The 27,041-nt window shown below is 38.7% G+C and overlaps 1 protein-coding gene and 1 long non-coding RNA gene across 3 annotated transcripts in view; one reads left to right on the top strand and one right to left on the bottom strand.

Moving 5' to 3' along the window:
* Positions 1-20,340, top strand: part of LOC140325557 (uncharacterized) — a 56,853-nt gene extending 36,513 nt beyond the window's left edge. The window contains exons 4-5 of the long non-coding RNA XR_011919695.1: positions 14,343-14,484; positions 19,116-20,340. This is a non-coding gene — a long non-coding RNA (uncharacterized lncRNA). The remainder of the gene's footprint in view (positions 1-14,342; positions 14,485-19,115) is intronic.
* On the bottom strand, positions 1,087-27,037 carry KCNJ2 (potassium inwardly rectifying channel subfamily J member 2). Of its 2 annotated transcripts, XM_072403455.1 has the most exons (5): positions 26,786-27,037; positions 25,804-25,860; positions 24,395-24,514; positions 21,226-21,311; positions 1,087-9,937 (listed from the first exon to the last, which is right to left on the bottom strand). In XM_072403455.1, the coding sequence occupies exon 5, from the start codon at positions 9,716-9,718 to the stop codon at positions 8,441-8,443; it is 1,278 nt and encodes a 425-aa protein (XP_072259556.1). In that variant the 5' UTR covers positions 9,719-9,937; positions 21,226-21,311; positions 24,395-24,514; positions 25,804-25,860; positions 26,786-27,037; the 3' UTR covers positions 1,087-8,440. The 2 variants fall into 2 exon arrangements, with proteins under 2 accessions (XP_072259556.1, XP_072259554.1); XM_072403453.1 differs by lacking the exons at positions 21,226-21,311; positions 24,395-24,514; positions 25,804-25,860; positions 26,786-27,037 and adding an exon at positions 20,319-20,718.
* Positions 27,038-27,041: the final 4 nt, after the last annotated feature.

The following is a 27,041-nucleotide window of genomic DNA, read 5'->3' as shown; positions in this document are numbered from 1 at the left end:
CAAGCTTTTTAGATACTGACTGTACCCCAGAGTTTGAGTCATTGGTGTGATATTTAAGGGGTGGGAATACACCAGGGGTTACGGAAATATAAAGTTTATTAGGCACAGGTTAGATAGAACCCCAACAGATATATTTTTATACATCATCACGGGAGGAATTTTGGGGTAGGTTTTGGATGGCTGCTTACTCTTTAGTCTTCCAATGTCATTGCAGAATTTTTAAAACCCATGGAAAGCAAACAAGTTTAATGAATGGGCCTTTCAGGCTACAAATGTATTCTTTTCTAACCCAAGAAAAGTTACGTTTTTAGGCAATTTAGGCAATAGTGCGGAAACAGGAGTTGCAGTAATTTATTTGACTGGTATAGTTTATCAAAATGTACCAAGAAAATGATCCTTAAAAGTGGTCAAAGAGTCTAAAAGCAGGAAAGTTTGCAGGAAAAAGCACACTAAAAAAAGGGCAAAAAGGGGTGAGTGGACAAATATTCAATCTATTCACTGGGGCCCACAGGTACCTAGTCCAGTAAGCAAAACCCTTCTAGACATTTAGACCTTTTAGAGAGATTACAGAACCCCTATAAAGCCTTCCTCTGCTTTTTTAACTATTAAGATTGTACCATTTTGTCCAAGCCATGGTCATCCATGGTCACCATCTACTTCCTGGACATAGATACTAGCTCAGAGATAACACAATCAAACAAATCCTGGCACCCCTGCAATTCTCTGGTTTGTTGGACATGAATTAGCTGCAGCCTCCCACCCTGGGACTTGCAGCTACAATGTTGCATTGTAATCATTATGGGAGAAGAGGTGAAGGAAATGCTTTCTCTTGTCCGCAGCAGACTGACGGCTTCATTTCAGTTTGCAAAGTCACTGGATTCAAGAACATTGTAATGATGAAAAAAATGGTATTATATTGTAACATGTTAAATGTATTAATGTGGACTTGTTAACTTTCTATGAGGTCCCCTTTAATTAATGATCTACTAAAATGCACCCATGTACCTCTACCCCTTAATATGTCCTTCTTCTCTTCCCCCAACCCCCAATTAAAATTATTCTAAAAATCAGTAAACCACACCAGAATGAATTGAAATTTTTATTTTATTTTAGAAATAATAAAATAAGACATAATATTAATAAAAAAATTCTGTACAATCCAGGATTTGTGCAGTACATTTTTAGGAAGACTTCGATACAATAAAAAAAGGCTACAGCCAGAAATAAGATACTTATTTACAATGATTGTCATGCGCTGTTCACAACATGGAGACAGCACGGCAAGAGTTAAAAAAAGAAAAACAAATGGCTAAAGATAGTGACCAGGCCGTCCCCTTTTAACCTTCCACCGAGTCGGGGACAACCAGAGTTTTAAAGACATTACAGTACATGTTATCACTGAAGTATTCAAAATAATAAACTAGATTCAACAGGAGATAAGAAAAAAATGGTCAAACCCTTTGTCTTTACCTTTATAGTATAAAACTAGATTTAAATACGTAAAAACCCCGACCCCTATTTTTTGTTACATGGTATCCCACCACCAGTCCAAAAAATAAATATAATAACTTAGCATCTTTGCTCTACCTGTTGTGGAGTACGGATGGGAAGGGGGCTGCTAATTACCAAAACGCCTTTTTAAAGAGTACCTGTCTGACACATACAAGGCCAGCCTACGAGTTCGTTCATGACTGCTTTCCACAGGATGGATTGGGCAAACTGATTCATGTGTGGGGCCGACAGGTACGCTTTAAGGCTATGGTTGCATAAAAAAGGCCTCTATGTTCATAAAAAAGAAAGAAAGAAAAGAAATATCACTATTACTTTATAAGATTATGCAAAAGTTATGGATGTGAAGGCATCTCGTGACCCTACAGCCTGCTCTATGAAAGCTACAATTGATCGAGGGCGATGTTTGTAACTTCACATGCAGTTTTCTGGTTGAGACATCCTTTGAATGTCTCCATTCAAGTATTTCAGGAAGGAAAAACAAAAAAAAAGAAGAAGTATCCAACTGCATGTGCTGCAGAAATTCACTGCAGCTTTAACGACTGCCAAGTTTGTCTATACCTTTTGTTCATTCAAAGGAAAGTCAACCTGTTTGGTGGTTGGCAACACTTGCAAAGCTTTGGGGGAGAGGGCAGAGTTTCCCTAAGTGATAGAATTTTGGAGGTATTTTGGATGCTTTCTACATTTTAGGACTTTTCTGAATGCAGAATACAACTTCCTTCCACTTTAGTTGCTAAAAAAAAAAGAAGTTGACTAATTTAGAAAAATTGAGTCTAACTGCATTATCAAGAGGGATATTTATATGACCCATGTAGCTGTTTGTACTGCCTACCCCTCTGTACAAATCCATTGACCCAGGCTAAAGACCCATGGGCTTTGCCAAGGTACTGGGTAAAGTCTCCATCATTTTGAACTTGAGTTTCCAATTGGGTTTAGAACAGTTCACATTGTGACCATACAATCTTAAATTTACCAGAATAGGGACCTATGTTAATATTTTTGTATTAAAATCCAAAGGCATGTGGTGAGTTATTGTGCATGCTTTAGCTCTAATCATCCCTGACTGCAAGTGCTTGCTATACCCTAGGAAGCTAAGTTGAATAGACCAGGCTAATGAGGGTTAATGACGAATGCAAAGTAATGCAACACATGCCGTCAGTGTGGGCAGATGCTTTTTTTCTAACCAGCCAGGCTCCTGCATTGCCTAGCTTCTGGTAAATCTAAAGAAAATTAGAAGGAAAATGTGGTAAAAGCCTTTACAAAGCCAGCCGTCTCTTGGCCAAAAATAATATGGGCGCTTTCAAAATTCAAAAAGGAAAGAACATAGAAATTTGGAGCCACTTTGACCGATTTTCAGCACCCTTGACCCTTTTCAATATGAAAGTTTGATGTTTGTGTTGCAGACAGCAACCAATAAGACTCAAAAAACCCAACATGCAAAAAGGCCAAAATCTATTGCATTACTATTATGATCACTTCCGCCAGTCTTTGTGGACTCTCCAGTTCAAGCCTCTATTTGCATTTATTAAAAGATGATTAAACTATCATTTCCCTACATGGATTCATCAGTCAGCACACCCTTACCTATTAAAAAAGTGTATTTATGGTCAAATTAAATATAACATATGATGCAGTCTGATCCTAACACAAGTTTTGTTTCCCGTTTTAACATTATTTTCCCATTATTTTCCCATTATTTTCCCCATTGACAACTCTGTTCATTTTTCATCAACATTTCACTGTTTAGATATTTTTTTTCCTGGAAAAAAAGGTTGAAACCACATGAATAAGAGTGTGTTCAGGCAGGTAGGTGTGAAGCAGTGTTTCCAAATGTAAAAAAATTAGCCACCTATCACCATGCACATTTTTTATCATAGTGATTGACAGATGTTTACAGCAGTTCAGGCGATCAACAAGAGAACACCGACTGCCAGGTGCTGCAAAAACACAAGATCTACCACCGGTTGTTGAACATCTGACAACCACCTATGCGAACACGCTTATTCATTCACATGGCAGATCCGGGTTGATTGGCAATGAATAGGCTGTCAAGTGCTGCGACCTCTAATTTGGGAAAACAAAAAAACGCTGCTAGAGGCAGACTGCACCACATTATTTTATTATTTCGCTCACTTACGAAATGTTTTTTGAAAAAAACAAAAAAACAAAAATTAAAAAAATTTCTATTCACCATTTTAATTATTCAAAATATATTTTTTTTTTATTTCCCTCTCTGAACAAGTGCAAAACTGCATAGTGAAGACAAAGGGTTTTTGTACAAAAAAAACTTTTCAACATTTGAAAAAAAAAATCCTGTAGAAACAAAACACTTTAAAGACCATGCTTTAATAAATAACATACGCCCGTAAGATCGGGGACATTTGAGGTTCGTAAAGATCTAAAATTCCAGGTGTCCTTTCCCCAGAATTCACTGTATTGTGTTATACCTCTATTGGCATATTGTGATTTTTTTATGTACATTTGGCTTTAAATACAGAAAAAACTAGATTACTTTTTAATTTTTATAGCCAAACTATAACAAAGGGGCCTGTTTGGGTTTTACAAAATTTTGTGCATCGGAGCAGGCATTATTCTGCATATATTGAGAAGCAGCAAGTCCCAGCAAGCCTTGTTTGGGTCACCACCGGCATGGCATGATGGGACTTGTGGTTGTTTTGACAGCTAGTGGGTCATAGATTGTCCAAAATAAAATAACAGAGATACATCAAAGTGCATAGCAAGTTTGTTTAATAAATAGCAAATTTGCAAAAGGAGTTCTGGTATTGATATAACTCTAATAGGCCTAATAGGCCGAGGGCAATAAGGATGTTCCAAAGTGCTCACAGCAACCAATCAGTTCCAGTGGTTTTAAATCCAAAGAATTCCAATTGGTTGCAATAGGTTTTTGTACTTTGCACATCACTCTTGGCCTAGTGTTGAAGGCTGCGGGTAATTTCTAAAATTCTTATTAAGGACTGACATTAGAAGAGATACATCCAGGTTTTTACAACTAACCTGGAGCAAACAATTTTCAATAAAATACGTGACCATCCTTCCGCTCTAGATCTAGAATGAGCAGACAAGCTTGAAAAAAAAGAAAAGGGTCTTCCTTAGATGGGAAAAGGAATATATTGAGCTCGATGCTCGACGTTAGGCCCAATGCTTGCAATCTGGTTGCCACAGCAACTGCCATTCTCACACGGCCTAAATTTAGCTTAGTGTATTTTAATTAAATGCAATTAAACTGAGACTGGGAGGGGGTTAAAAACATTCTAATTTTACCCACGACACAAAGCCTGAAGGAGTCGTGGAAATCTGCATTGGTGAATAGGGGTAAGAGGGGGGTGGCCAAGGGTTCATTACGGAGGAGGGATGCACAAGGATATTTTACGAGGACGGGTTGCGATTTGACGCAGACTGGGTGCCTATTCACAAAATACTCTTTGGTTTTTGTCATCTTCCCTTTTTTATTAAATTTAGCAGCAGGTATATAGAAACTCAATCACTGGGAAAAAAAGAGATCTGACTTTGTTCTAGTATTAAAATAGTAGGGCTCAAAATGAAGGACGGAGGGTTGCTGTAGCAACTGGAGTCTCTTTCATTGCATGCTAAAGTGGCAGCAACTGGTTGCCAGGTGCAACTGGCCTTTTAGAACTGTTTATAAAGGAAGCCTACATTCTCTCCAGTTTTATCTTCCAATAAATGGTCTTAGCAATGACCTGTAGGGTATCGGAGCGTTGTCTGGTGGTTACTGCAAATTACTTTCATTTACCCAGGTTTTGTTACCCCAGTTTTTTATTCAGCCCTGGTCTTTTCACCAACCTTGATTGACTGATTTAGATGCCTCTACATGTAAAAGTTGGCCATGGGTTACCATGTGATCATACACCCTCTTTTAGACTGGCCAAAACTATGTAGCATATTACCTTCTGAAACAAATTTGCATGTGCTCAGGCGATGATAAATCTACAAGAAAATTGTACAAATAGGTTGCAAAGTTCATAGCTTGGTGGCTTTTTAAGCATGCTTTGATGGATCATAACAAATCTCCCCATGTACAGTGAGGTCCATATCGATATACATCAAAGAAAACACATCACAAATGGAATTATGAAGGAACCGGAATATAATAAAAAATGTACAAATAAAGAATTTGGGGTTTACACCTTATTGAATGTGGGATACTCCCACCAACATTGGATATCTGTCAAGTCTCTTTTATACTACACAATACAATTGAGGGACACTGATGTCTAACAGTTGATTGGGTTACCATTTCAAGTGGCTCCTGACCCCCAAATTTGAATTCCATTCCCATAATTCCATCCTAATAGGTTCTCTTCAAGTGTTCACATAGTAAACCAATCCATCAGATAAAAAGATCTACCCAACTCCCAGGTCTACCTAATGTCCATGTACATGGTGCAGTAAAAGTAAATAGCTCACCGGTTGTGTCATGCAGTCACATTTTATGTACAGCTCTTTTTAAGCATCTGCAAGTTAAATAAAACAGGAGGTATTTGCCTAAATAAAACAGGAGGTATTTGCCTAAATAAAACAGGAGGTCCTTGCCTAAATAAAACAGGAGGTCCTTGCTTAAATGACCAATCACCAAAAACTGCCTACTTCTTGAGCTGGTTGGCCATAGCAATTAAATTGCCTTTTCATGCCCCTATCCTGCAGTAGGGGCGCCAGTTTGGGAATGGTGGTCAACAAGAAAAATTCCTTCTGACAATTGATTACCCATGTTCTACAGACCTATTTTATCTTATCATTGTGGAACTCTCCTCGCCAGCCAATGTTTCCATTACATGCCCAAAAGACCACAGTTCTGGACAAGGGTATTTTTAATGGCATACATGAAAACAGATATCGCTAAAGCTTGGAGCTCACACACCCTTAAAATTTTATCTTCTGCTTGGGCCAATGCTACTCTGTGTTCTCCTAATAGCAAATGATAACTTTATTTATCCCCTGAGTCTGAAAATTTTAAAACATTTGATTGGTAACTGGAAAGTTTTGGAGGCAAGTGGGACCCAATTATACGTTCTTTTCTAAAAGGACATCATTTGGAACTCTTAAAAGGTCACAGTCCAGTACAAAACTTTCTGCCTTTTTCCCAATTTGCACAAGTAAGGTTATGGCATGCAAAGCCTGTGCACAGCCTGCAACCGTGCTACCCTTCGCAGCTGACACAAGTGAGAAAAATGTCAATATGGCTCACACATGGCCTTTCATACCAAAGTCTTCCCAGCCAAACTAAAGGAATGAATCAAAGATCTCATTTTCCCGTGTTTACAATTATTAGAAATTCCTTTACAGTGTCATCTGCTCCAAATAATCATTTTCCAGTGCCTTCCCCTCAGTTCCAAATGAGGTTCTTTCTTTTTCCAACATTTTTCCCCCCTCATATTTTTTGATACAAGATCAATCCACTGATCTCCTCTCCCCTTTTTTACAGAAATAAACTCTGCACTTTACGAACATTCACACATTGCAGTCATCTCTTGTTTATCAATGTGCTTGAGAACTTTGAATAAAATAAAACAGGTTGCACCCTGTAACCCCTTGGGATTTTAGAATGGGTAGAACTTAAAAAATATATAAAATTCAGAGTCATCAAAACATCTCAAGAGGTTAAAAAATGCTGATTCAACTCAAATTAAAATTTGCAATGCCCGCACTTAACCTTGCACATTGACCTTATTTGACTAACAGGAAAAAATATTTGATTTTTTTTCCTTTTAGCGGTAGAGCGTGAGAGAAAAGAAGTTTGTTTTCTGACTCTTTTAAGTAAATGAAAAACTCTTATTTAAATCCCATTATAGGACTATTAATTAGCAGCAGGAGGTTTCATTGTCTTGTTTTCTCTCTCCTTTTTTTTTTAACTATCTTCACTATTTGCTCCTAAAAGAAAAACAGCAGGTTTGTAAATACCACAATTGTCTGTATAATCTTTGGTATACAATTACATATTCTTACATCTTTTTGAGTCTTTTTCTCTGTTTTTGTTTTTTTTTTTTCTACTTTTCCCCCCACTATAAAAATAGAATATCTTTGCTATGGAGGACTGCATTGCAGCTCTTTTTAAAAGCATTAGTCACAGATTTGCCTACCTAAATATGCAAAGTGTATATATACATCTGTAGTAACCTATACCCACATAGCTTTCTCACAAAAATTTTGGATTTGGCTTATGCTTTTCTTTTTTCTTTTTTGGCCAATAGCTCTTGACGGGTCTGCCCATTTTCCTGTACATGACTAGAACACTGAAACAAAGAGAAACACCACAACAGAACTGATAGGGTGTAAGTAGCAGCAGCTTATGGTTTAAGGCAGATAAGTTGCCTATTGTTATGCCATTAAAAATGGACTTGTTCCCAAATATTTGAGAAAGAAGTTGAAAACTCAAAAAGCTTTTTCTGCAAGTTCAAGTTTTGTCAAAATAAAAATATACATTATTTATGTTTACATTATGTGCCTTTTGGGTTACACTTGAACAGGTTTAGTGCTTTGTCTCAAGTTCCCAGCTGCCTATCCTTTTTTTTTGTGTGTTGTTTAGCTCACCAGGTACAACTGGTGCAACAAGGTCTTAAGTTACGAGTGTGACCAAGAGGTTGAGAAACGGTTCTACAACATCTTGTCTGCTTGCAATGTTTTCTGTAGTGTCCCTGCACTGCCTGTTGTCACAAAGAACAGTGCATTGTGGGGGCATGTCCAGTGACGTGGAACACAAGTCTAGAAGTTCCAGTTTAGACCACCGCACCCTAAGCTTGCCAAGAATTGCAATAGCTTCCTGTCAGCTTTGTGAGCTGGATCCGTTTCACCTCTGTCCAACAGTACCGACATCTGAAAACTGCATTGGGCCCCTGCTTAGCAACGGGTGCTGCTGACCAGCTATTTTGACCAGCTGTAGGTATAAGTTTTTCAGTCATATTTCAGATTCTCGCCTTAGAGGTCTAGGATCAAGGCAAACTTGATTATGATTGTCCATTTCAGGATGCATGTCCGTGCTCATGCTATCTGGTAAGCCATTGTCACTTCCTTCCTCCTCTCTGCTTGTGATTGACACTTCGTTCTCGTAGCAAAAGGTATTTGCATTTGAAAGGATATATTTCTTTTCAGCTAAGTCCCTAGCACTACATACCGGCGTGTTGGGTACTTCGTATGTTTTGTGGAACCGGGAGTAGTCTACTTTGTAATAACTCTTTTCTTCAAAGAGTACAGGCTCATATCGATGGCCCCAGTAAATTTCGTTAGCAAGGTAGGAGCTTCGACATTGCGTGGTCATTGCTGTGGCCTCCACCATACCTTCCAGTATAACCACAATTTCAAAGTCAGAATTTTCCAGGTCCTGTTTGCTAAGATCGTACAATGGGCTCTCTTCATCAATTTCATGAACTATTGTAATGGGAGAGACTAAAAATATTCTGTCTATACCACTGTCAAAGCCAACGTTAATATCGATTTGATCCAGCGGGATGTATTCCCCTTCGGATGTTATACGAGATTTAAGCAGCTGAGCTCGTACATGAGCTTCTACAAGATGGCTCTTGCGGAGGTTGCCCACTCTCCACATCAAACACAGCTTTCCATCTCTCATGGCTATGACCGCGGTGTCGCTAAAAACCAAAGTCTCATTTCTCTTTTTTGGCTTGGCCATCTTAGCCATAACAGCTCCTATTATGAATGCATCAATTATGCAACCGACAATAGACTGGAACACAACCATGAACACAGCCACGGGGCACTCATCTGTGACGCATCGGAAACCATAACCAATAGTTGTCTGCGTTTCGATGGAAAACAGGAAGGCTGCCGTAAAGCTTCTGACCTCCGTGACACAAGATTTATGGTTATCTCCGGCACCCAAGTCATTGTGGAGTAAAGCGATCAACCAGAAGACACAGCCAAAGAAAAGCCAGGACAGGATAAACGCTAGGCAAAAGATGACCAGCATCCATCGCCAACGAATGTCCACACAGGTGGTGAAGATGTCAGATAAGTATCGCTGTCCTTTCTCACTGACGTTAATAAACTGAACATTGCAGTGGCCGTCCTTCTTGACAAAGCGGCTCCGGCATTGTTGCCTCGTATGTATTTTGCTCTTACCGTTGCCATATCCATTGGCAACTGCCATGGTAGCCAACTTCATTCCGTCCTCTTCTGAAGATACAACGCTGTAACGGTTGGTGCGCACGCTGCCCATCACTTCAGTTGTGGACTGCGGTGCTTCTGCTTTTGAAAACAGTCTTAATTTTTGCAAAACTCTTTGGAGAAACAGTTTTGAAGGCTCACAGGGGACACTCAAGGGGAAAAAAATAATGAAGAGATTTCTGTCTCTAGATGGCGTTGGTGCTACCAAGGAAAGTCTTCTTTCATTTGAAGGGATGTCAGCGAGCACTCACTGTCATGTTGATGTCATATCCTGCAACAAAAAAACAAGGACTGAGTCAAAACATAAGAAAATAACAATTAAAAGGTCTTCCTAAAGATCAACAACAGACAGTGACATTTTCTACATTGCCATGCTACTTATTGTAGCATGCAATTTATTGATCAACAACAATATAAAACCTTAAATCAACTTAAGATAAATTCATCTTATTATACAATGAGAAAGACCTCTGATGATAATTATTACAGTCAAACTTTCATAACTGGAACCAAGTTTGATTGTATGATCATCTTTTGCAGTTTTTTTATAAACACATCAAATATTTTTATCCTTTAGCTGTAAAAGGGTCATGCTTAAATGTCATCTTGATGGCAATATTGCCATTACTGCAGGTGTTTGGCACTCATGCAAACAATCAAGAACTAAAAAAGGTTTAAAAAGAATTAATTTTTTGGCTTGGATTTACAAAGAGAACATTTGTAAGGGTTCCGGGTACAGTTGTAGGGTAACAATGAGAGATGGTGATGGAGGACATGGCTATGGCATCTCTGTACAGAAGCTCTGTATCAAAAGCTCTATTCAGCTCTGATCTTCTCAAAACTGATTAATCTAGAAGAATAGGAATGGGAAGGATCAGCCCTTTGATAAAGGTGGAGCACATCATAAAGGAATTTCTTTTCCCTTTGGGATGCTCCATTGATGGTCCTGCAACCAAGACAAGGAAAGAACTTTATATTGAATTCAGAGTGGGCCTGCATCTTTGGGTTAGAGTTTTGGTCACAAGAAAAGGTTTTTAACTATGCCCTAAAAATAAGGGAATCATCATGTTATCCATTAAAAATATCTATTTATATCTTTCTCATGTGGAAACAAATTACCCTGGCTTCTTATTACCTGCAGACGATTAAAGGCTAGCTGTGTAGCACAGCAACCATCCCTGGCGACACACCAGCTGTAAAGCAGTTCCTGTGAGAGTCATTACCCACAAGATGACCCCAAGTATGTCCATGTCCCTCACATGACATTGTTCAAGCTCCATTCATTTGGTACATTCTCACGCACATACTTGGAAGGAAATCAGAGACCTGTTTATTTTCTGAGGATTTTTAATTCCAGCTTGATCACCGTGAGGGCTTTGTTGTCAAAGACCCTTGATTTCCAAGAACTTAGCCCAGTGGTGAACATATTGCAGCAGAATCTAAAAGTCAAATAGTCTACCTGAGGAACAGAGGGTATGGACAGCTAATGTATACATACTTGTTAAAGGTCTCCTGTACTGAATAAAATACAATGGATGCTTTTGCTGAACTCTTCTCTGGAAATTACTAGTTGCCTGGCTGTCTCTGACTTTAACTTTTGACTTTCTCACCTACAGCAAGCATGCAAATCAGAGAAGTCAGCATGAAGTGAAAGCTAATGATCGGCATCCTCCTAAAGCCATTCATTTCATATGACAGCCACATAATGAGCATTTTTAGAGAGGTCAACTATAAAAGCCCCCATACTTGTTCAATAAAGGTTTCCTTTAAGCCAACTGTTAACAGCATCTGATGTGGTATTGCCATTAGTCTCACTAGCTATGAGAGCAAGGGTGACCATTTAAAAGGACCGATAAAAGCAAGCAATTATCCCAATTTCAAGCATGACTTGTGAAAACTGGTCCATTAGAGAAAGATACCCAGCTCTGCTGACCACGGGGATGAAACTTGGTAATAGGGATGAGTGGAGTGATAAAGCACAGTGATGAAGAAATGGTCTAAGATAATAAAAAGGAACTTCCGTGACCACCTCTGCAAATTATCTACTTTACTTATTGACTCCAAAGCATGTCATGTCATTTATTCTCAATTATATATTTACCCATTATCAAACTTTATAAATAAATTCTGGTAATTTGTAGTATAGAAAATACTTAGGAAAAAAATTAATACACATCTATTACACTCAATCATACAAGCCAGGTGGTACTGGGTCCAGGGAAAGACAAAAACCCTTAAGTAACAATGGCTAATTTTGCCGGACATCATAAAGACACTCAATTCGACACAGGATCAAATTGCCCCCTGTTTTAGGACATTCACAGCATGTATTCCCTTTTATTTGCAAACTTACTCAACCAACCATCATAAAAGCTTTTTTCAAGTCAATATAACAAAAAAATGTTTATTAACACAACCAAAAGGAAGAAAATGAGTGTTTATTGCAAGGGTTTATATATATTTCCTGTGCTGAAGATGCTATAGAAAAAACAAGAAAATCAGGGGAATTCCACTCGTAGACAATTGTCACTGAAACAGGTGACTTCAATGGCTGTCTTAGTCTTGCTTTTTGTTATAATGATAAGTGTAAAAGCTGTGGACTTCCCATGATTTTCTGTTATGGTGACAATTGTTTTATTCTGAAGTTATTTACATAAAATACAAATAAAATGGTTCCAGTAAGAAATACACTGTGAATGTCACTTTTACCAAACATTCTTTGGTGGTATCAAGAACTGGCAATTAAAACATTACTATCATTTATATAGTGCCAGCATATCACAGAGTCCATGGTCGCATCACTAATTGTTGGTGGAACAATTAGTAATGCGATTAGTGGTCGCAAGGCCATTATCTTGGTGGAAAGCCAGTTAGCCTTCCACCATGTTTTGGGAGGAAACCTATGCAAACAGGAGGGGAATATACAAACACATGCAGATGGCATTTTGTCTGAGACTCAAGAAAGGACCCCGCTGCTACAATAGCAGAATACCAGACACCAAGCAGCATACCACCATAGATAAAATAACCCTAAAGGTCAAAACATAGAAATTCTACTTTTTATGACAAATATTCCTAATTCCTTGTTCCAATGTTCTTATTTAAGGAACATAATAGGCATTTAACACCTTTGCTTGATAACTAAACTATGATGGTCCATATATAAGGGGTAAGTATACATGCTAGGTTTGCTCTCTGTAGCCAGTTACCCTTTGCTGAGTGAAACTAAACTGCTGTACCAGGTAGACAGCCTAATGACACACAATGTACATCACCAAGTACCTAATATGCTAACCAAGGACAATCATAGTATGGTATTATCAACCCCACAGGATAAGACCAACAAGAACAGAAGCTTCTTTTGTTCAATTCTGTAGAACAAGAGTCCTTCCAAAATTATTCCACCCCAAATTAACAAATTAATGTAAATCGTAGTATCTGAGAAATGATACAAGATGGATGCACTAGAGATTGTATAAAATCACTGTGAGTGTTTTTTTGGGTTATCAATGCTTACCTTTTGCCTATATCTGCAAAATCTACAGATAATATTTCAGATTAGCTAGTGTTTCTAGATTTGGGCAATGCACATTCAATTAGTGTATATGTACATATGAAATGTGAAAAAACACCAAATGTATGAGTATTGTTTGGGTTACAGTTTTTTGTCTTTTTCGCAATTTCACACCTACGAACACAACTGTCAACAAATTAAAAGAATCTGACAGTGGAACAGAATGCATTTTGGAATAAAGGAAACCAACATGTCTACAAAATCCTTTCTGTGCCTTTTCATTGCTGTCAGTGGGAACACTTGGTGAAAATAAATTAAAAAAAGCCTAAATCAGGAAAATGTATTGCAGCCTGTACATTCAAGGACTGATAAGATATAATATATGGCATTGTTCTAGGCTTGAACTACACTATAAATGTAAGGGGCATGCTGAGTTACATCAGCTAAAAGGATTTTATATATAGAAACTTCACAGCTTTAGGAGATGTAGTCATCCAGTATTCTCTCTTATTTTACGTAATTTATGTTATTCAATAGAGAATGGAAGTTGTTGGAACAACCCAAGATGGGTGGCAATATACAAAACCCTTATGGCAAGTTGAAAAGACAAAGCAATAAAATACTGCATATCAGAAATCAGGCTGAAAGTGGGAGTGGCAACCCGAAGAATAAACAAAGCTGCAGCCATGAACCAAGTAAAGACTACAATGCTGTAACACATAGTGACCACTCTTTTTTTTTGCTTTCCTCTTGGAGTTTCTTTCTCTTTTTCACTCCCCATTTCTACATATCTTTCGCTCTCTTCATCTGCCCTCTTACCCCTCTTTCTCACCCCTTCTTTCTTCCTACTTTGGCATCAGTATCCCTTTCCTTATTCCTTGCATGCTCAGCCTCACAGAATGAATGAAACTTGCAGCCCAAGCAAACTGACACCCTGTAAAAAAAATAATTCTAAAAAAAACAAGAAGGAACTTTAATACTACACTTTGCAAGCCCTTTTGCAATTAACAGTAAATCCTGGGCCACACATCCAGAGAGGGTCAGTCATGTTTTCCATGGGGGGCATAATTTGCCTCTGGTGTAAATTCACCACTATGTAAAGCGTTCCGAGTCCTGGAAATACATCAGAATATCTCAAAGCCTGTTATCTCCTTCTTTATAGGTGTACTGTGATGGTTGTGCCAGGGACATCAGGATAAAAGGGAGCAGAGACATCCTAACTGACAAACAAAGGAAAAATTCACCATATGGAGGGAGAAGACATGAAACCAGTTTTAAAAACAGGAATCAAGACATTAATTCTGGTAAGGATGACTCAGCTCAAAGCATTTGCTTTATTTTTACTATTTGTTCTCCTTTCTAGCTGCCAGGCAATAAGACTATTTCTCTGCAAAGCCCAGAGCAAACCTTCACTATTGTTAATAAAGGTACCTGTTTAGAAGAGTAAATTATTAAAAACTTGAGAGCTGAGACCTACCAGGTTGGAACATTGTTGGTGAGTTTATAAATATTATCTTTGACTTACCTTGTCTGAACATCATGGGATTCCCTTAACTCGGAGCTTTATATTGGAAAGAAGCAGTTTCAAGCACCACAAAGGGGACTATTGTACCACTTCCCAATCCCAACTAATTTTGGAGCTGTAGGGTAAAATCTGAATATTGAACACCCTGGATGTTGGGGACCTCGAGCTGTTCAGGATGATAACTTTAGTGGGAAAACAATCCCTTCCATATATCTGCTCATATTGTTTTTTATATCATAATGGAAATTCTTTTCAGGCTGCCAGTTATTTTTGTACACAATGGTAAAACCAGAATGAATTAAAACTTTTGCCAGGTCCAATTGGGGAGGCACTTTGGCATTAAAAAAAAGGCAACTGAATAGTTAGCAACAATGTCACCTACAGCTTTCATCATTCTCAAGTTTTGATCATCACATTGAAACTTCAAAGGAAATGAATGCCAAATGCAAGGTTGTCTGTTGAGGATCAGATGTTGTCTCTGGCTTCTCCCTAACTTCTCTCATTTTGCATTCCATGTTGTTTATGAGAGAAGTCCCTTTACTGACAGGTGCTTTTTTCTTGCTTTTCGAACAAATTTAAAACATACATCAAATGCAGATCAGCAAAATCCTCTTGACTTAAATTAAGCGCTACACATGCCAATTCTGTGTTTGACCTATAATGTATTTTTTTTAAATGCAGCATTGAACTGCAGACAAACACCTCTTTTTCTTGTCCAATGCTGTGTTTGCTATTCGAGTGCATGTAATTTGCCAGTTATTTAACACAATTGTATTCGGTATACAATTGCATAGGAGTTTAAAATCTGCGTTTGGATAGCAAGTCTATTGGGCTTGTGGTGCGCGGTGCTGTTTTTAGTCTAATTTGTGCATAAAAAATTGGCTAAATATTAAGCTATGTGAATAGAAATCATCAACAGTGGTCCCAACCTTTCCATCAGATATCTTAAAGTTGATGCCCCATTAGGGATGATTACTGAATCTCCCTACCGTGCATTATAGCGGTGCAGATAGGAAATCTTGTACAGAGCATCTGCGGCCAGTTTTACTTCTCCATTACAATATGTGTTAGGAAGGAATATTAGTACATACCTTGTGTTGATTTGACACCCAACAATCAACAGCCCCTATAGCTGAGCTCAGGTAGCCCCTAGGGCACATATAAGAAGTCTTTTAAAGCAAACCACGGCCAAACAGTTAGGTACACAGCTCAATATAGATAAAAATATATTATTTCCTTCACCTCCTGAAACATTACTTTTTTTTGCAGTAACCTCCAACACACTGCCAAAAACACAACACTGCAGTTTGCTACTGCAGCTTCCCGTGTCCCATATCCACCTGCAAAAACTGTTAGTAACCATGATAAAGGTTAGCAATTTTTAAAGAAGTGGCCTAATTGCTTGGCAGCTAGAAAGGAGAACAAGTAGTAGAACCTGTCTAAAATTCTTGGCATGCAGAATAAAGGTCCCATGTTCAAACCTTGGCCATGATACTATCTGCATCGGGTATGTATGTTCTCCTCATGTTTGTCTGAGTCCTGCTACATAGATATGAGTTAAATTGGCTTTCTCCCAAATGTCTGTCTCTGAAGGACAGTTGATGACAGCACTATGGACTCTGGAAAGTGCATTGTGTGATATATTGACTCTATGAAAACATAATTGCAAAAATATGGAAAAGCTTGACTGGAATTCTGTGCAGAACATCCCACACTTATCCAGATATATATGGGATTGTGTGAAGATAAAAAAAAGGTAGAATACAGGCAGCAATATAGAAAAAAGGAATTATTTTTAATAAATTCTTGTATAAAGTTAGGAAGGTAGGAGGCTGTGTAAAAAATGAACACATTTGAGATGTAAGGAGCTGTGCGGCCACACAGGGGCAGCACAATAAAATGCCTTTAGGGTAGATATCTAAAATATGGATGAAAGAGAAATGAGGTCACAAGGTTTCATAATTTAAAAGTGCAACATATAGCTACATATCATCCAATGTGATTTCAGTCTATAAACAATATGTTATGAACAGTTGGTGTGCAACCTGCAATTAGTATGTCGCACCTTGCCTTACAGGACAAACCGGTCTATGCAAGTATTTCTGAACAGGTTAAAGGGTAATGGTCCCTAAAAGGCTAAAATAATAGAAAAAACAGTCAGTTTGGTGCAAGGAACAAAAAATGATACTTTTATGTGTTGTTAAGTTTAGCACTTGGAATGTCAGAGTGCAGCTGCATTCTCAATGACAGCCCATAGAATAGATACATATAGTGGATAGGGGGCATGCAGGTGTCTATACACACTGTGTACCGTTTACATATGGGAATTGGTAATGAGAGCTACATGTACGGTTTTGCACTCATTGAATGCTGAATTGGACGGGGACCACATAAAGTCACCAATTACAATTTGCCGTAAGATGTCAGAGCATCAAATGCAAACACAGCTGAGCCATATCCTTTCCGGCCTTGGGAATTCCAATAATAAACATGTGTATGTGCACTTGGAATAGATGAAGGTGGTGGCCAGATTTTAGCTTGGTTCTGCCAAACCTGCAAAGAATCTTACAATTTATTAGGCTGGCACAATTCAATAGACTACATGCATGCATGTTCACTTGTTCCTTTATCGATCTGTATCCAGAAAAACCTTCATTGCCAATAGTGCAATAGAAAAGCACTTTTTGTTTCAATGTTTCCATCTAATGGAAAATATTGCACAGCATATGGGTGGCATAAAAATAGTCAGATCATGATTGCAAGAGACATTTCACTTGGATTCTGCAGGTGGATGATAAGCGACTGCTCAAACCCATAGTCGTGTACTGAAATCCTTTGGTAATGCTAATGATTTATAAACAGGATGAAATGCCAAGTGTAAACTTGTGGCAAGCAGCTAAAAATGTTCTTTTAACTCATCTTACTGCAATAAACTAAATTCTGATTCGCTGCCAATGATCAAATATAAGCTTTATCTGCCTATATTTATTCTAGCCATATGCCATGGACTATACATGCAAACGTTGAATCAAAAGGTGCTTTCCTTTTGGACAAGGCATGTTTTTTTGGATACAGGTGGATTATTGACTGAGTGGAGTGTACAAGGAATGCATATAGCCAATCAATTTGTATGTATCAAATGCTATTTTAGTTGTTTTGTCTCTCAGCACAGGTCAATGCTGCAAAAACAAGATCCCACACATCCTGAGCTCTCTGTGAAGTCCTAAATTTGTTTGAGACTTTTCATTATTACTCAAAGTCAGTCTGACATGAAAGCGATCGTTAGAGGGGGCAGCTGTACAGCATGACCATCCCTGAGGCAGCAAAAAAAACCTCCTGAATTTTACAAGAGCTCTTTTTGAAGTTCTAGTCCAGAGAGAGATCCTGCGTATCATTATGCAGGGAGTCTGCGTGACACCCTGCCGCAGTCAGCAACTGCAAGCTACTGTAGAGGGAGTAATGCTCCTTCCATCTAGCCAGCCTTGATCCCAGAGATCTGCAAGGTCCTGAGAGGCTGAGACTATTCCCCAAATGACGACACATCTACATGTTGCTACGCTGGGGCTACATTGCTACTGTGCTGTTCTGCCTTCTCGAAACCAGCCTTGTGTAAACAGTCTGCTGTGACAATGGGCTGTGCCAATGCAGCTTTCAACATGCAAAACATAAAAGTCAATACAGTAACTGATGTTTTTAGGTCAGGGCCATATTTCTCAACTATTACTTTTGGGGGAGATATTTAATGCATGGTCCTTGTCATCTTTAAAGACTTTGCATGGTATGGGGGAGTGATCTTGCACCTTGCATCATGTTTGTCAACTTTGCAGTTTATTGGGAAGGGAGCGGGAAGATCTCAGTTAAACTTTGGGCAAAAATTGTTTATGGGATGCAAACCATGAGCAAAATTTTGGCACTGATCATCTAGGAACTTTCACAAAGACAAGGAACATGACTTTTCATTACCATTTATATAAGAAAACATTTTAAGATCTACCTGTGTCCTGGGAATAGCTCAGACCAAATCCGTTTACTGAAAGATAGTAGATTAAATTTTATTACAATTATTCTGGCACTAGCAGTCTGGTAAAACAATTTTCCAAACCACAGATTCAGCATTTGTAGGACAAGACTATGGACTCCAAAGTGCTGTATAATGTGTTGCCATACAAAAACAAATTATTAATTAAAAAGACACAGTCAAGTCTGATTTTGGCACAATCTTTCTATCCTTATATATGGCATATAAACAGGAAGATATGGTGCAAATTATGGAAAAAGATGTACTGTTGCTGGTAATGCTTATGTCTCAGTGACACAGTGCATTTATAACAACAACAACTTGTATACCATGGCACTTGGAGCAACCACATTGACCGATCCATGGTATATATCTTTGCTTCTTCTTCTTAGGCAGCGATGACAGGTTGGAGAAGCTACAAGCCCAGGAAGTTCTGTGCGTTCTTCAAGTGTTGGCACTTAAACAACAACTTAACTAACAACTCATCCTAATAAAAACAGATGCTCCAGGGTGTAAAACTCCCTCAGCTGTGAAATGGAATAAAGGTTCTAGAAGCAGAAATTCATAAAGTTTCTGAAATGCTCAAAAAACAAGTTGAGCAGTAACGCCCACCATCTTTTTGATTTGCAAAGAGTAAATTGGGTTTTGTTAAAGAAAAGATTTTAAATTGCTTCAGGAATTATGTCACATTAGATAACAGCGTATTTTGCATACGTTTCTTTAACGCCGCCCAAACGCCGTCTCTCACGTTTAATAAAACAAATCAATCGGCAATCAATATTAAAAATAAAACAAGGACATCTGTTCCGCAATATGGTATCTGCTACGTTATTCCTGGGACACAATGTGTGGAGGCAGATGCATCGTAGCCCGATGACATCAAGATTAGGATGAAGTGTCACCAGCGTTCTACAGTTTTCTAGAAGTATGATTACATCTTATGAAGTGTTCCCATTTCATTACCAATTCCCACACTTTTTTTTTTTTTTTTTTCAATCCTTGAAATTTAAAGTGTTAGCCTGGTGTGTTTCCAACTAACCGGTAACGGAGGTTGCACTAGACACCGGTTCAACTGTCAGAGTATGATGCAACTTTCCTGCAGAAGTGTCTCTGCTTAAATTCTGCAGACTTAAAGGCTGCAGACATGACAGCCAAACAGCACTCTTTTTGGAAAGGAGAGCGGTGAATGAGCCATGGAAAAAAAAAAAAAAAAAAAGAATTTGCAAGCAAAAGGAAGAGAAGAAGAAGCAGCAAGCGCAGATGTCAGTTAAACACACTGTACGCTGATTGAGATTCATGTTGCTTTTAAGACATTCCAACTCCTGACTCTTGCCTAAAAGTTCCAACAGCTGCTGCACTAGGTCTGAGCACAAACAGATGCTAAGCTTCCAAGCCTCCGACCAACTGTTACTGGGTGAGCATATATATTTTTAGCTAACCAGCTACCACCATTGTCTTACTTACAATGAGAATAATTGATAAAATGATAATGAACTAATAGAGGCTTCTGTCTGATATCATTATCGGCATCATCCACACAAACCCAACAGCAGAGTCATTACATCAAATTAAATCTAAAAGGATAAGCGACTTACCTATGAGGCAGGAAAGTACATTGTAAAGGGCAAGTAAGATCCAGTGGCATGGGTTTGCAGGTGTAGATAGGAGTGTAAATCCAACAGAAAAATAACAAAGGTTTTTTTTTTGTTTGTTTTTTTTTCTAGCTCCTACTAATCCTTAGATGTCTCAGATCTGCTATCAACCACGCTCCATTCACATCCTCTGCCTATCTGAAAGCAGCCATGTGCTTTTAAATAGCTAGCCGGCACTGCACGCCCCTTTGCGAGGCTTAGGGCCAATAGGAGGCCCGAGGGGTGGGCTATGTGACAGCTAGGGGGTCGGGCTGGCGCAAGAGCTTTCAGCAGCTCATTGAGGGAGAGCTCAGTGCAAAGTACAAATGGGGAAGAGAGAGATGAGAGACTGTGTTCACTGAAAGGGAAGAATAAGGAGGGAGGGGTGGTGATGATGGTGGAAGGGGGGGGGGACAGCCAAGCTCTGTGAGAGGCAATCATTCTGCACCATAAGCTTGTAGAGGCTGGGTGGAAAAAATGACAACCCTTACCTCTAAATTGATAACACACATGCATTAATAGTTACATCCACTGCTCCCACTTCCTCCTATGACAGCTGGTTTATTTTTCAAAGTTCTGACAATAAAAGTAAACTTCTATAAATACATATTGCTGCCTGGCTGATGGCAATCTCAGAGAACTTCCAGGGACAATTCGCTGATGCAGGCGCTTAAGATCGCCCCGTGCCGCCTTACCCTGGGGGGAGAACTATAAAGCATTATTAAACACTTAGTCAATTAAAGAAATGATGAAATCAGTTTGAAAAGAGAAAATTTAGGGCTCTATTTAAAAAAAAGGGAATCAGACATCTTCCCGATTTATGTGTTTCAATGGCAGTAATTGATTCCCATTATGCTTCCTTTGCACTTACGGATTTCGAGTTGATATCTGCGTATAAACAGATCCGGCTTCGCAGCTCTGTAGAAATAAGCAGCATGGGATTGGAAGATCGGGGCTCTAGAAAAAAAAATTAAATCATGAAGCTTGCACTGAATTTACCTTTGCATTTTACATTTATTACTTGATGACGCTGGTTTATCTAATCAATGGTGCTCTTAGGGGAAAGCAACCCTCCTGTAAATGCTGCACGTATTTATAAAACCTCAATAATGTAAAAAAAATATATTAACAATAATATTCCAAAAAGTACAAAAAGTTAAAAAAAATAGTGGTGAGTGAAATCTTCTGGATCAACATCTGATTTATTTTTTTATTTCAATATTCTTTTGGATTTGTATTCATTTCTGTATCACCAGGTATTGTGAGCAAAGTCCTGCAAGGCTACAACAGCATTGTCTCTGTATTTCTAGGACCTTACAGAAACTTGTCAGAAAATTGATTAAATCTCTGCTTCTAGAACAGGGACCCCTTAAATACCTTTCTGGTATTGGGGAACCCCTTCTATAATTATAATATTCACAGAACACGGTATATTAGTGTGCTGGTCAGTAGGAAGAATTCACCTTACTTAATGTCACCCTTACAGATAGCTAAAACCATCATTGTGCTCATTGTTCATTGTTCAAGCAACCCTGGTTAGGAAACACTGGTTTAGAAGAAAACATTCACTTCTCCCAATTATATTGTTGTAGATTTTTTTTTTCTTTTGTGTTCTGTATTCTACATTCCCCCCCAAAAAATTGAATCTATCCAATGTATCCAACATGCCACAGTCATAGTCAAGGCTCCATGGTCCTTCCATAGAGTGGAGGATCACAAACTCATATTGCAAGCTGTTGTGTAATAGTAACATTGTATCATACAAGATGTTATACAAATGTAAGAAGCTGATGATATAAAGACAAGCAATAAAAAAAAAATGTCATCTGCACATTTCAAATTGAGCAGCTTCAGAGTAATTAACTGATATATATGATATTATTATAACTGTTTTTTTACTATTACCCACCTAATGCATAATTATTATTATTATTATTATTATTAATAAACAGGATTTATATAGCACCAACATATTATGCAGCGCTGTACATTATTAGAGGTTACAAATGACAGACAGATACAGAAAGTGACACAGGAGAAGGAGAGGACCCTGCCCAGAAGAGCTTGTTTAGTGTTCAGCCCTCAGGATTCACATACAGCTGTTTTTACAGAACATTAGAATAGGAAATACTTTATTTATTTGTATTTGTATTGATTTATTTGTTTCTTTTTATTATGAGTATATGTGGCTTTATATGCCACAAACCAATCCCAAACAAGCCAATTTATATTGCTGTACCGCAGCATAAAGTAGATTTACAAAGTTTATAAAGTGATAAAACACATCTACCAAAAAAGAAAAGCTTTATAAAGTAGTTTATTTGGTAGAAGGATATCATGCTGAGTAAGATATAAATAAACACAAGCAAGATAAAAATAAACAGTACATTAAAAAGTGATAAAACCAGATTTCTATTCAATATTCAACCTTCAATGAAGAGATTTTCACACCTGTAATACCTTTTTCTTCCACTAGATGTCCTCAGTCAGATAACCAACAGTATTCAAGCCACTTCCTCCAAACCCAGGTCATCCTTGACCCTCCCCAGTATATGACAGCACAGGAAAAAAACTCATTTTTATGTCACTCTGGCATCTCCTCCTACCAGAAAATATTCAGTCAGCACATAAAATGTTTAATTTTTTGCTTCTTCCTCTCACACGCAAGAACGGAGGCTGATTCCAAGTTAGAGTTAGTCCTTACACAGTAAATAATGATTCATTCAGTGAAGTATTAATGATTAGAGATCTAAATGATCTAAAATGTCTCCAAGACTGGAGAAGATTGACTATATACTCATAGATAGACTCATATGATCATCATTTAGATTAGGCAGGGTCTGTAATAACAGTACAGGTTCTCTTTAAAAGCAGGGTGCAAGATTATGTCTGGTTCTGTTTGTCCTGAGGGTCCAGTCACAGCATCTTCAGCGCCATCCCTTCCCAGTAAGTGTATTAGTGATCCGTGTGTTACAATGCAGCGCAGAGCGGCTGAGGATAACTCAGAAGTGGTCAATACAAATTTGGCTTATGCTTTCGTAATTGATCCAATTAAACCGCACGCAGCCCAGCTTACGAATCCTGCATGCTGGCCTTTGCCATGTTACCGTCCAAATCATCTACTGACCCAGATATCTTAGACTAAGGTCACATGTGGAATTGGGCTAGGCAAACAAAATCCTTTTTTTTTCCTCCCCTCAAGCTTCAATTCAGACGTCGCAACGTTCCCTGTCCTCAAATGTAATAAACCTTGCTTGTTTATCACGCTTGGTCAGTAGTGGGTATTGGTGTTCAAATGCACTGGCCTTAAAGGGAACCAATAGCCAGCAATCTCCACCCCTGCTTACACCTCTGTTTGCATTCTTATTGGCCCAAAGCATGACTCCCCTCCTCCTCCCATAATTAGTTGCTTACAGCAGAATACCGGCCAAAAACATAATACAATTAATGGCTTGTTAAAAGATAAAACATCACGACCAGGTTTTGATGCAATATTTTTTTTTTAAATCAAGAAAATCCTCTGCACTATCTTTTTCTGCCACTAGATGTCCTCTTTCTGTTGGCCAGAGTCATTCAATCTGCCTCTTTTGAACCCAGGTTGTCCTAAAGCAGTGTTTCCAAACCAGGGCAACTCCAGAGCTTGCAAGGCATTCTAAGTGGCACCAGTGAGCTTTTGGAATGACATTCTTCCCAATGGTCAGCAATGTACGAAACAGCTCTCGATCTAGTAAATATAGCAGGGGTTGCATTGTAGGAAAACCACAGGTCCTCTTTAAAAGGCCACTGTATATAGCTGGAGTTCTATTGTGCAGAGGTGTAAAAAGCATTATTCATGTATTACCAGGGAATATCAGACGGTAGACTATGGAAAAAAGAAAAGCTCGTTCTCAGTATCTGAGGCGTTGACTATTGTAAGTGGAACATCTGTGTATAGACGCTATAAATACGCACTAATTGAAGGTGTGTTTTACTTGGCATTTAATAACACACTTTTTTGTTTATAACACAGCTCAGCTAGAACCAAACTTAGAGATCCTCACCTCCCTGCAGCAGCGGATGAAATGCCCTGGAGCGACGCGGATCACTGGTTTGTAAGTGGTACTCTTGGCTCGTCCACCAATCAGCACAACTGACACTTCAAGAGTTATCCTGGAGAAATACTATCAAATAATAAAAAAACAAATTAGGAAAAAAGTAAAAATATATACATACATTTTTTTTTTCGGGGCCGTAATTACAAGTGTAAGATCAAATCCAACAATCCAACATTGGTGGACCACAACCATTGCACTGTGCTGCAGTGATCATTAGCAGGCAGAAGTAATTATCTGGCTTTTATTTAGTCGTTTGGATTATGTAGAGTGCGGGCCCTCATTCATCATGGGGCCGTGAGCTGCGTCGAATCAGGCTGCAGCAGTCTTCACTGTGACAGGAAGGATCTAGGTCCTCTCTCATTTTGTTTAGCCAGTCACACAAACCGGCTCCTCTCTCCTGTCATTTAGTTCAGCCAATCATGTAAGCCGGCTTCTCTCCCCAGCCAATCACATAAACTGGCTCATCTCTCCTATCATTTAGTTCAGCCAATCATGTAAGCTTACTCCTCTATCCCGCCACTTCATTCAACCAATTACATAAACTGGTTCCCCTGTCCCCGTCATTTTTAATCCAGCTAATCACATAAGCTGGCTCCTTGCTCTGGGTATTTAGCTCAGCCAATCACACAAGCCAGCTCCTGCTTGCCTTCATTTTTCTTAGTAAATTATGTAAAGCTGATGGCTCTCTCCCAATACTTTGTCCAGCCAATCCCGTAAGCCAGCTCCACTCTCCCATCATTTTGTTTAATCAATCATGTAAGCTTATTTCTCTATCCTGTCATTTCTTTCAGCCAATTACATAAACCGGCTCCTCGCTCCCCGTCATTTCATTTAGCCAAACACGTAAGTTCCTGTTATTTAGTTCAGCCAACTACGTCAGCCGGCTCCTCTCTTCCATCGTGTCGTTCAGCCAATCACACAAGCTGGCTACTCCTTCCCGTCACTGTACTCAGCCAATCATGTAAGCTGGTGCCTCTGACCCGATTCTTCATTCAGCCAATCATGTAAGCTGACTTGCCTATGACTTGGCAAGAGAGAGCAGCCCACATTAGCTACGGCCCTTTCCCCCCTCTCCTTGGGAAGGAAATATTTTCTCAGACCGAACAAAAAAATTTTGTTGCATGCAACTGGTCCATGGTGTAATAAAGTTTGAGCACCGCTGACCTATCGAACTTATTGACATATTACCACATTCCTAATGCACACACAAATGCCCAATGTGTACCCACAATGCATTATCACAACTCCAATAGCAGTATATCAGCTGGTTGCTATTTCCTAGCCAATAGGAACATTCCCGCCAAGTACATAGCAACCATCTGATATTTACCCTAGTTACCATGTGCAATACTCACATTCACCGTTTTTTATGGTAAACACAGCAAATCCTTTCACATGCCAGATATTCAAAGCTGTAATACAAAAACACAAGTAATAAAGTAAAAGCAAGGTACAAGAATATTAAATGTATGTTTTGGGGCTTCTGACTGATTGGAAAACCGATAGGATAGGAAAACTAAATTGTTATGTGTACCAGTCCTCAGTTCTCTTTCTTCCTTCGGCAGCCATCTTCTTTTCCACTCTCTTCTAGGCAGTTCTTTCACCAAGGAAATTGATTTTCAGGGTGCAAATGGTGCAATTTATGGGGTACAAGTACCCTGTCCATCCAGAATTACAAAGACAGAGAACAGTCTGGAAGGTTGGCCCCAAACATTTATCACCTTCCCGTGCAGAACCCTGAACTCCTCAGTGATTGGTGGAAAAAGATTTATGGTACCTCCCACAAGGGGTCATCAGCAGGAGCAGACAGAAGTAATCAATACACAGAGATTAGGGGAAGCCTACAGAGTGCAGAGCTGGTAAACAAATGCTCAGGATGCCTACAGCCTAAATAATAGGAAAATATAATACCTAAAATGATTACAAATACATCCAAATGGCTCTTATAAGAATATCTTATCAAAGACAAATGATTTCAGATAATTTTTTACATAACATAAAGGAAATCTTTCAAATTTCATCCAACAAAAAAATGCAAAAATAAAGTTCCTCCCTCAAGATCATTGTCTATATTCTCATTTTTAACTATTTATTTATAGATTGTAACTAATTCCCTAAAACCCATCATATTCCCCAAAATATCCTCCTGCAGTCCTCTATGGATGACCCCTAGTGACCGCACATTGAATTTTTAAGTGTTTCCGTATGCAAAATCAATGTAAATAATCAAAATGGTGATCATCACTGTTGTTGCCATGGAAACTGCTCCTCACAGCTGGTTGTTTACTATTGCAAAGGCCTTGTAAATAGTTCTTGTTGGTACTAAAAACCACTAACCAATTGGGATGCTCCCAGCTGCTGGTCACATGTTAGTGTACACAATAAGTAGCGTTCCTATTGGCTGGTGGTTGTTAAAAGGCCATAACATCCGCCACTTGTTAACACCCGTAAAGAATGGGGGCAACATTGCCCATTGCAGGCCACTGAGAGGGGAAAAAAAGAGAGAATAATGAGAGGTGCCCCTATATTACCCCCACCAACAAATAAATTAGCACTCCAATCCATACCTTTTATTCCCCCAGTAGGAGCGAGA

This window comes from Pyxicephalus adspersus, chromosome 3, assembly GCF_032062135.1.
Source record: "Pyxicephalus adspersus chromosome 3, UCB_Pads_2.0, whole genome shotgun sequence".
NCBI lineage: Eukaryota > Metazoa > Chordata > Amphibia > Anura > Pyxicephalidae > Pyxicephalus > Pyxicephalus adspersus.
This window is presented reverse-complemented; position numbering and strand designations above follow the sequence as displayed.

Coding starts and splice junctions, on each gene's coding strand:
- KCNJ2 (XM_072403455.1), bottom strand. CDS start 9,718: ATGGGCAGCGTGCGCACCAACCGTTACAGCGTTGTATCTTCAGAAGAG.